Consider the following 9,656-nt stretch of genomic DNA (forward strand, 5'->3'; position numbering starts at 1 on the left):
TCCTTGGGCCTGGGAAAAAGGATGGGGGGTTGGGGGTGCTTCTGCAAAGCACGACCACAAGAACCTGCTAAGGGTGAATACCCAGCCACCACCCCTGCCCAGAGCTGGCGTCAGAGGTCTGAAGCTTGAGACAGGGGCAGTCAGATTTCTCAGGGCATGAGGGGAAAGCGGAGGTCCACACCTGTCTTGGGTGTGGATGTGTGTATATGTGCCTTCTGTGGGAAAGGTGGGCAGGGGGGTGGGGGGACAACCCAGATGATCTCTGTTAGCTAAGGTCAGGTGCCCAGACACACCCAGAAAACACAATTCTAACCTCTCTTTCCTGGAGGGTTTCCCTAAAAGGTTTCCCCTCCCCACCCCAAAGCAAATTATGCCTGGAATCAAGTTGAGAAATTGATGTGAACATAAAAATACATCAGATGAAACCACAGAGGGCCCGGGGAGAACCCAGGACAGTGAGGTGGGTTAGAGGGGAAGGGTGTCCAAAAACCCAGACCCTCAACTGATGAAGCTGCAGGCTCCTCTCGGACTTTGCTCTTCCCCCCGCCCCCTCCCAATCGACTTTTCTCGGGTCTCACAGCAACCTAGTCACCAAACACAGGCATTTCTTCCTCCTTAAGAGAAATGGCATGGGCCTCTAAGTAATAGATTTAAAGGATGCCAGATTTTTTTTTTCTCATTAATTGTAAACGTGCAAAATACCTGCTGGTACTTCACTTTAGAAGAATGCAATTGGCAAGAAGGGGGAAAAAAAAAAGGAAAAAAGAAGCAGCTGATGAATAGATAATAGATCTTTAACCACCAATAAACAGAGAGCAGCGCCAGCAGCCTGGGGGATGTGATCATAATTATGCCGTTGCGTGAGCCAATGGGGACGAGGGAACTCGGCCCTAAAATCATCCCAAAACCGAAGGCGAGCTCGAAAATGCGGACACGGCCTGGGAGCGGAGACGCGATCTGCAGTCCCTAGTTGCAATCCCTGCACAGCAACCCGCCCCTGGGACGACAGATAACAGAATAATAATAGAAGTAATAATAGTAGTAATAATAATGATAAGAATAATAATAAAAAGGACAGCAATAGTCATAATGACAAAACGAACAAAAATAATAACGACAACTGACCGATAATAGTAACACCACATCAGTCTTTCCCCTGACCTTGGACCCCGTGGTCCCAGATATTGCCAAAGGAACTGTTTTGGGTAAGGAGGTGAGAACCCTCCCAGAGAGAAAAAGTGAGAGCCCGCAGGGCTGGTTGGAAGCCTGGCGCTTGGGCAGGGTCGTTGACTCGTGTCTCAACTTGCAAACGAACAAACAGGGTCAGCAATCGCGAGCACCGCGACCCTGAGACCTCGTTGCTACGCGTGGTTGGAGACCACCCCCCCCCCCCAGCCCAGCCCAGGCTCCTTTCTCACCTGGGAAACCGCCGGGAGTTGTGCTGCGGGTGGGAACTGGTGTAACCGAACAGCTCCGTTAGCCTTCGCCCGGAACCCACCCCTGCCTGCTTACCCTCGCGGTGCTCCCGGGGCGATCCCCGCTTCCCCGACGCGGGGCCACGGGAGGCAGCGGCGGCCGAGAGCTAGGCGCCAGGCATCTGCGTGTCTGTCCGTCCGTCTGTCCCACCAGCTCGGGATCCAGGGGGCCGCAGCAGAGGCGGCACGGGCCGGGGACTCTGCAGGGACCGGGGTGCCCCGGAGGGAGTGGTGGTAGTGTAGGAGGAGGCGGTGGCAGAGGGGGAGGAGGTGGGGAAAGAGGAGGAGGAAGAAGAGGAGGAGGAGAAGAAGGAGGAAGAGGAGGAGGAGGAGGAGGAGGAGGAGGAGAAGGAGAAGACGCCGGAGGAAGAGGAGGAGGCGAAGGAGGAGGAGGAGAAGCCGCAGCGGGCGCCGCGGGAGCGAGTGAGCTGGGAGCGCGGGGCGAAGGCGCGGCGAGGCCGGCGGCCTGGCGGGCGCAGGAGGCTCGGCCGAGGCAGCGGCGCCGACTCCGTTCCACACTCGGCCGGGATCCAGGCCTCCGGGTTCCCAGGCGCTCGCCTCCCTCTGACGCACTTTAAAGAGTCTCCCCCCTTCCACCTCAGGGCGAGTAATAGCGACCAATCATCAAGCCATTTACCAGGCTTCGGAGGAAGCTGTTTATGTGATCCCCGCACTAATTAGGCTCATGAACTAACAAATCGTTTGCACAACTTGTGAAGAAGCGAACACTTCCATGGATTGTCCTTGGACTTAGGGCGCCCTGCCCGCCTTTTGCAGAGGAGAGAAAACTTTTTTTTTTTTGCCTCCCCCGAGAAACTTTCCCCCCCTCTCCTCCCTGCCTCTAACTCCGATCCCCCCCACGCCATCTCGCCAAAAAAAAAAAAAAAAGAAAAAAAAAGAAAAAAAAAGAAAAAAAAAGAAAAAGAAAAAAAAAAGAAAAAAAATTACCCCAATCCACGCCTGCAAATTCTTCTGGAAGGATTTTTTTCCCCTCTCTCCAGGTTGGGCGCGTTTGGTGCAAGATTCTCGGGATCCTCGGCGTTGCCTCTCCCTCCCCCTCCCCCCTCCTTTCCTTTTCCTTTCCTTTCTTTCTTCCTTTCCTCCCCCCACCCCCACCCCAAACAAACAAGTCCCCAATTCTCGTCCGTCCTCGCCGCGGGCAGCGGGCGGCGGAGGCAGCGTGCCGCGGTCGCCGGGAGCCGGGAGCCTCGGGCGCTCGCTCCTCGGCGCAGCATGTTCCAGCCGGCGCCCAAGCGCTGCTTCACCATCGAGTCGCTGGTGGCCAAGGACAGTCCCCTGCCCGCTTCGCGCTCTGAGGACCCCATCCGTCCCGCGGCGCTCAGCTACGCCAACTCCAGCCCCATAAACCCGTTCCTCAACGGCTTCCACTCGGCCGCCGCCGCCGCCGCCGCCGGCAGGGGCGTCTACTCCAACCCGGACTTGGTGTTCGCCGAGGCGGTCTCGCACCCGCCCAACCCCGCGGTGCCCGTGCACCCGGTGCCGCCGCCGCACGCCCTGGCCGCCCACCCCCTGCCCTCCTCGCACTCGCCACACCCCCTCTTCGCCTCGCAGCAGCGGGACCCGTCCACCTTCTACCCCTGGCTCATCCACCGCTACCGATATCTGGGCCACCGCTTCCAAGGTACGTGCCACGTCGCGGGGCTGCAGCGCGCCGCGCGTCCTGCACTGCCCTCGGCCTGCGCCGGGTGGCCGCTTGGCAAGGCCCGGGAGGAGGTTCCCCCAGCTCGCCGGCCCGCGCGCCCCGCTCGGAAACTGGGCGACGAGGGGCCCGGAGTGGTGCTGGTCCCCAGTCTCCGAAGCTGCGGCCGCTTTGGGGGCTGGCCTGGGGCCGCTCGACCCCTTCGAGAGAGACGTACACGGAGACGTTGTCTCCGAGCGGCTCTCCGGTCGAGCCAGGCTGGGACTGCCTTCTCTGAGCGTCGGCCGCCTCAGAGTCCCGGAGCCCGCGGGGTACCCAGGCTCTCCGTCTCCCTCCGCGATGCCCTTGCTGCCCTGGCTCCGAGGGGCACGGCCACGGCCGGGCCGCCAGGTTCGCCTTCGACTGCGTAAGATCCAGCTCGCCGCCCACTCCTTGCCCCTTCAAGCCTAGACCCGTGACTTCTCAGTTTCCGACCCTCTTCGGGCGGCGAGGGGACCCTCGCGCCCCCAGGGCAAAGTCAAGGGGTTTCTTTTTTCTTTTTTCTTTTTTTTTTTTTTTTTGGAGGCCTGGGGAGGGTCCTGGAACCCGCGCAGATAGTAACCTCGGTAGATCGGCACTCTCGGCAAGACCTGCTCAAACGGGGCGCCGAGCGTCCTCGGCGGTGGGCAGGTTCGGTCTGGTTTTTGTTTGTGATTTTGTTTTTCTTTTAAAAGAAATGAACCGGATCGGGAGACGGGCTGGATGAAAAGATCTGTTTGGGTGTTTTCCTTTCTTGCTATTTTTTTTTATTTGTTTGTTTTTTTTCTCTGGGCGGGGGTAGGAGGAAAGTTAAAACTCCAGAAAAGAGGCCGAGTAATTAGTTTAGCGGTCGGAGCCGGGGGGGAAAAGACTTACCTCCCCCGACAGCCGATCAATACTCGGTGGCTTGTCCATTCATTAACCCTTTGCGTTCCTGCCAGAGCCTAGGATCCGGTGGTTGCCCCCCCCCCCCCATAAAGAACAGAACAAAACAAAACAAAAACAACCTTTCATCCTAATTCCGGGGCCCGATTTGCCCCCATTCTCTCCTAAACTGTCGGTTTTTCTTTGTTTGGGTTTTGAGTGAATCGATTTCCCACCTTTAGGAGTGAATCCGAAACTCCACCGTCTTTGCTCACAAAGTTTAGGGCTCCCTTCCTCATCCTCTGCCAGCTACGCTCTGGGTGTCCCCACCAGGCCCGAAGTGGCCGGGATTTTCTGGGACCCCGCACCGTCCCATAGGACGCCCGCAGGTCGGCAACCCCTGGGTTTCGATCCCTTCGCTCGCGTCTGCTAGTTCTCCGGAGCGGGGCAGTGCGGAAGCCGCGTCCTTGGGAGGCAGTGACTGCGGCAACCCGCCACACCCGCCGGCGAAATTTCGGTCCCGGCCGGTCCTCTGTACCTCCCCGGAGGGGAAGAGACTTAGATAATTTAAAATGAAGTCCCGAGAAAACTCTGGATAGCGGCCCACCGCCTCTCCACTCCGGGGTTAACATTCCCCGAGGTTAGAAAGAAGAGAAAGTTTCTCTGGGTCTTGGGCGCCAATCCCCGGGACTGGCTCTGCTGCCGCTCCTCTGCCCCCGGCGCGGGGCGCGGAGGTGGTGAGGCCCGTGGCGCCAGGGCGGCTGCGAAGCCCGCCGGGGTCAGGAGCCTGGGGACTTGTCCCGCCGGGGCAGCTGCCGGGTGGGGGCCGCGTAGGTACAGCCCTGGTGTTCCGGGCCCGGCGGCTGGGCCGGCGTCCTCTTCGCGCTCCTCCGGAGGGCCCGGGGTGTCCAGGGGCCGAGCCGCACCGGCTGCGTGAAGGCCATGAGCGCCGTGCGCCGCCAGCCCGGCTCGGGAGAAGCGCGCGGCCCCGGCCAGGACCGTCCTCTCTAACGGGACTTCTGCTCTGTCCCCGGCAGGGAACGACACAAGTCCGGAGAGCTTCCTTTTGCACAACGCGCTAGCCCGCAAGCCGAAGCGGATCCGAACCGCCTTTTCCCCGTCCCAGCTTCTGAGGCTGGAACACGCCTTCGAGAAGAACCACTACGTGGTGGGCGCCGAGAGGAAGCAGCTGGCGCACAGCCTCAGCCTCACGGAAACTCAGGTGAGCCAGGCGCGCGCCCGGCGACCCCAGCCGGCATCCCTGGCCCCACGCAGCTAGGCCACAAGTGCGGAGCTCGGGGAGGGCCTTTGGCAAAGAACCCGGGAGCTGGTTCCACGTTTGGTTCAGAATGTGTAAGTTTTGAGGTGCCTGGCTTCCCTGGGCTCCAGCAAGGGACTCTTAAGAGTGGACCCACCCCAGTCTCTGGACAGACGGGCTGAATAGCTCCTTCTGTCTGGCTCCGCACGACTTACAGCTCCTGGCTAAGACACCTGTGCACTCTTGGTGAGACTTTCTGTTAGAATCTGGGGACCCGGCTGGGTCCAGGAAGAAGGAGAATGCAGAAGGGTGAAGGGGAGGAGACCCTCCTGCAAGGGGCTGAAGTCTGGAGAGGTCTCGGGAGTGGGTTAAGGGCGAGTTCTGTGCCACTGCAGACCCAAGGTTCACACCGAGGGCTCCTGTTACTCTCCTCCAGGGGATCGGAGAACCGAGAGGTGGAGGCTAGACATCCTAGGTGCGTCCTTAAATGAGCGGAACTGAGCTGGAAGGCTGCAGAGAAGGGTTGCCTCCGGGGACCTAGCCCTGCGGCGCCACGGGGCCAGGAGGCGGGCCTGGCTCGGCCTGCTGGGGTCGGGGAGGGGGCTTAGGGCTACAGTAATCGCTACTGTAGGTGGAGCCCCAGGGCGGGGTCAAAGTTCCCGGCAAACAGTAACGTTTTCGGGCAGATTAAGTTGTAACACTTTTCCTGGGAGGCGCAAAGGGGTCGAGGCTTTTGTTTTAAAACGTCCCCCTGGACAAAACCGAGGAGGGCCTCGCGGGTTGGTGCGGGGCCCGGCACAAGGCGCGGCCCGGCTGATTTCTCCTGGAGAGCCGAGGCCGCGGTGGTCTTTGTCCGCCTCGCTGCCCACGCTGCCTGGGCTCTTTGTGTGCGTGTCAAGCCCCGAGCGCACCGACGCGCGCCTTGGGCGAGCGCCGGGGAGAAATGAACCGTCCTCCCCTCAATTAGCAAACTCAAAGCAAATTAAACTCAGCCTTGTTCCAGCTCGGCTTTTTCATGGGGCACTTTGGGGGACTGGGCATTGGGGAGAGCAAGCCGGGACCTGGGCCGGCCTTCTCAAGGGAGGGAGCGGAGTGGGCTGCTGGGGCCTGGGTTGCTGCTTTCCGGATGGGACGGGCCCCGGGGGCAAGGGAGGTGCTGTCGCCACCATTTCCCCCCCGTGGTACCGCCCTGCTGGGAAGCTGGGACAGTGTCACTGTCTGGTCTGGTGGCTGAGTGGGGACCCACTGCCCAGCGCCCCCAGGGGTTGATGGGGTTGCTGCCCCAGTCCCACATCAGCGCTACCCCCCCTCCCCCAGGACATCTAACAGCTGCTCTGGGGAGATGAGACCGCCAGCCCCACTCTGGTGGGAAGTGATGTGACCGAGGCTGGAAACTGGGGCCTGGTGGGTCTTGGGGCTGGTCAGGGTAAAGGAAGAGAGGGCACTCCGTCTCTTGTCTCCTCTTTCTCAGTTTCTCTCTTACTTCCTCTTTATCCCAAGGTCTTTCAGAAGCTTTCACTTTTGAGTCTCTTTTCCTAGCTGGAAAGGTACAGCTGGGTTGGTCCCCAGGCCTCTGCCTCCCACCATCCCCCCTGGCCCCTTCCAGCACTAACCACCACCACCCCACCCCACCCCCGCCCCCAACTTCTGCTCACCTGCAAGTGTCCTGGGCAAGGAAGAGAAGCTCAGGTCAATCTTGACCGCCTACCCAGGGCCCGGGCCTTTCAGAGGAGGTGCTATATTTAGGCAATGCTGCCCAAACAGACAAAATACAAAGCACACTGGGTCTTGTACAAGAAAGCTGCTGCCGCCTGGAAGGAGGCCTTCCCTGCCCTGGCTAGGTGGAGGGAGTTAGGGACCTGTCTCTTTTTATTTTTCCTCACTTATTATTGGTGTAGGGGTTTCCCATGCTTTGCAAGGCTTCTGCTCTCAGCAGGATGTGGGTGTGCCATTCAGGGCCAGGCGAGAGCGGGGGGCACTGCACCTTGGGCCGCCTGGCCTGAGGGAAGCGCCCTGCCGGGGCCCAGAAGAGTAGGGATCCAGGCTTCCTATCTGCCAGCACCAGAAGCTCGGCTCCCAGAAGGGAGGCCTTGGGGAGGCCCGCCCTTTGGAGAGCAGCTGGGGGACAGGACTTCCGCAGTCCCACTCGGAGGAGGAAGAGGTAGGAGGGCGCTGTGGAGGAACTAACCCGCCCCAATCTGCATCTCATCCACAGGTAAAAGTATGGTTTCAGAACCGAAGGACGAAATTCAAAAGACAGAAGCTGGAGGAAGAAGGCTCAGATTCCCAACAGAAGAAAAAAGGGACGCACCATATTAACCGGTGGAGAATCGCCACCAAGCAGGCGAGTCCCGAGGAAATAGACGTGACCTCAGATGATTAAAAACACAAACCGAAACGGACAACACGGAGCAAAACAGAGACAGGGAGAGGAGGGGTAGAAGAAAAAAACAAACCTACAAAACAAAAACAAACCGCACACACACATTCACCGAAAAAAGGAAGAGGGAGTCAGAAAGATCTTCGGTGCATCGCAGACTTTGAGCCGCGAGGGCGCAGGGGTCCTGATCCCAGGCTGCGCGGATATGGCAGAGGACGGAGGCTTCTTGATCAACATGCAACCCTTGTCTAAAGAGGCAGCTGAGTGAGAGAAAGAGAGAGAGAGAGAGAGAGAGAGGGAGAGAAAGAGAGAGAGATCCAAAAGTGGCAAAGCCCAAGGCGCTCTGCACAAGGGAAGCTGTCAGTCAAACGCCAAACCAGCGAGAGAAGATGATTGGCAGGTATTCCGTTTATCACAGTCCTGATTTGTTTTTTTTTTTTTAAAATAATGATAATAATGATGGTGAAAGAAAACCCCAACCAAGCACAGGACTTTTTATTTTGCACTTCACAGAGTCTCCCCCCCCCCACAATCTTTAAAAATAATTAGTAATAATAACAATCGAAATTCCATATCCAGCCCCATCCTACACCTGTTCAAAAACTTGAATTGCATGTAGCAGTTGTTGGGTGAATGGTATCTAAAGACAGAAAGTGAATTGTAATTTTCTTTTCCTTTTAAAGACAGGTTCTGTGTGCTTTTCATTTTGATTTTTTTTTTCTAAGAATGTGCAGTCTGTAAACACTTTTTTATACCTTCTGACGTCAAAGTGATTGTGAAAGGTACATGAAGTAGGCTCAGCGATAGGGGTCCTCTTACAGAGAGACGGGGAGCAGGATGGGGGGCTGGGGGTGGCGGGGGAGGGTGCCCACAAGAGGAGTCAGGACTTGTGCTGGGAAAGAAAAACCCTAAATTAATTCTATTTCTTGAACATTCCCTTTCCTAACATCCCGAAGGCTTAAAACCACGAAGTAAACTCCTTTTGGTGGTTGGAGAGATTGGCCAAATTCAACCATTCGCTGTAAAGGCCATTCCAAACTTTAAATCTATCTGTGGCGAAAACTGAAGGACTGTAGTTAGCGGGATGATGTTAAGTGTGGCCAAGGACATGGCAGCAAGTTTTCAAGCACTGAGTTTCTATTCCAAGATCATAGACTTACTAAAGAGAGTGACAAATGCTTCCTTAATGTCTTCTATACCAGAATGTAAATATTTTTGTGTTTTGTGTTAATTTGTTAGAATTCTAACACACTATATACTTCCAAGAAGTATGTCAATGTCAATATTTTGTCAATAAAGATTTATCAATATGCCCTCAGAGTAGTCGTTTTGAGAAATTGAAGTGAGTTTTTTTTTTTTTTCAAGTATCTAGAATTTGAGTGTGGTCCTTCCCCAGCGAGGCTCAAGAAACCCAGGCTCCTCACCCACAAAAGGGCCAGACTGATGGATTCTTGGGCATTTTAAAGACAGATGAGGGTGGAGAAGGGAGAGGATTAGGAAAACTTAAGTCCTTCAGAAAAGGGATGGGAGAAAAGTTTTCCAACCAGACCTTTGCCCATTACAAGGCTCACTGAGGGAGATCAGTTTGAATTGCAGGTTAAAAATGCTTACCTCTCTTAATTTTCTAGATAAAAAAAAAAAAAAAAACAACAAACCTGGGATATATAGTTATGCATTGAAGAATATTCCCCTAGGATTGGAGGAAACACTTAGCAGAATTACAATCTGGGACTTCTTTCTAAATTGTGCTTCTGACTTCAAACCCCAAAGTGCAAGCTCCTCCATCCCATCAGTCTTTTCCTTCCTTTCCTTCCTTCCTTCCTTCCTTCCTTCCTTCCTTCCTTCCGCTTCCCTTCCCTTCCCTTCCCTTCCCTTCCCTTCCCTTCCCTTCCCCTCCCCTCCCCTCTGTTCCCTTTCCTTCCCTCTTTCCCTTCCTCTCACCTTCCTTTCTTTCTCTTTTTCTTCCTTTCTTCCTTCTTCCCACCCTTTCTTCTTCCCTTC

General features: G+C 56.3%; 1 protein-coding gene across 2 annotated transcripts; it reads left to right on the plus strand.

The window, feature by feature from the left end:
• The first annotated feature begins 1,827 nt into the window (after nucleotides 1-1,827).
• EMX2 (empty spiracles homeobox 2) lies at nucleotides 1,828-8,968 on the plus strand. Of its 2 annotated transcripts, XM_043597669.1 has the most exons (3): nucleotides 1,828-3,117; nucleotides 5,055-5,239; nucleotides 7,491-8,968. In XM_043597669.1, exons 1-3 carry the CDS (start codon nucleotides 2,709-2,711, stop codon nucleotides 7,656-7,658), a joined length of 762 nt encoding a protein of 253 aa, XP_043453604.1. In that variant the 5' UTR covers nucleotides 1,828-2,708; the 3' UTR covers nucleotides 7,659-8,968. The 2 variants fall into 2 exon arrangements, with proteins under 2 accessions (XP_043453604.1, XP_043453605.1); XM_043597670.1 differs by lacking the exon at nucleotides 5,055-5,239 and having other exon boundaries at nucleotides 2,366-3,117; nucleotides 7,491-7,594.
• The last annotated feature ends 688 nt before the right edge of the window (nucleotides 8,969-9,656 follow it).

Source organism: Prionailurus bengalensis, chromosome D2 (genome assembly GCF_016509475.1).
Source record: "Prionailurus bengalensis isolate Pbe53 chromosome D2, Fcat_Pben_1.1_paternal_pri, whole genome shotgun sequence".
In the NCBI taxonomy this organism is placed as follows: Eukaryota; Metazoa; Chordata; class Mammalia; order Carnivora; family Felidae; genus Prionailurus; species Prionailurus bengalensis.

Bases quoted from the DNA above. Each gene is read 5' to 3' on its own strand.
- EMX2 (XM_043597669.1), top strand. From the start codon at position 2,709: ATGTTCCAGCCGGCGCCCAAGCGCTGCTTCACCATCGAGTCGCTGGTG. The intron at 3,118-5,054 runs GTACGTGCCACG...TGTCCCCGGCAG, and splicing joins TCTGGGCCACCGCTTCCAAG to GGAACGACACAAGTCCGGAG. The intron at 5,240-7,490 runs GTGAGCCAGGCG...TCTCATCCACAG, and splicing joins TCAGCCTCACGGAAACTCAG to GTAAAAGTATGGTTTCAGAA.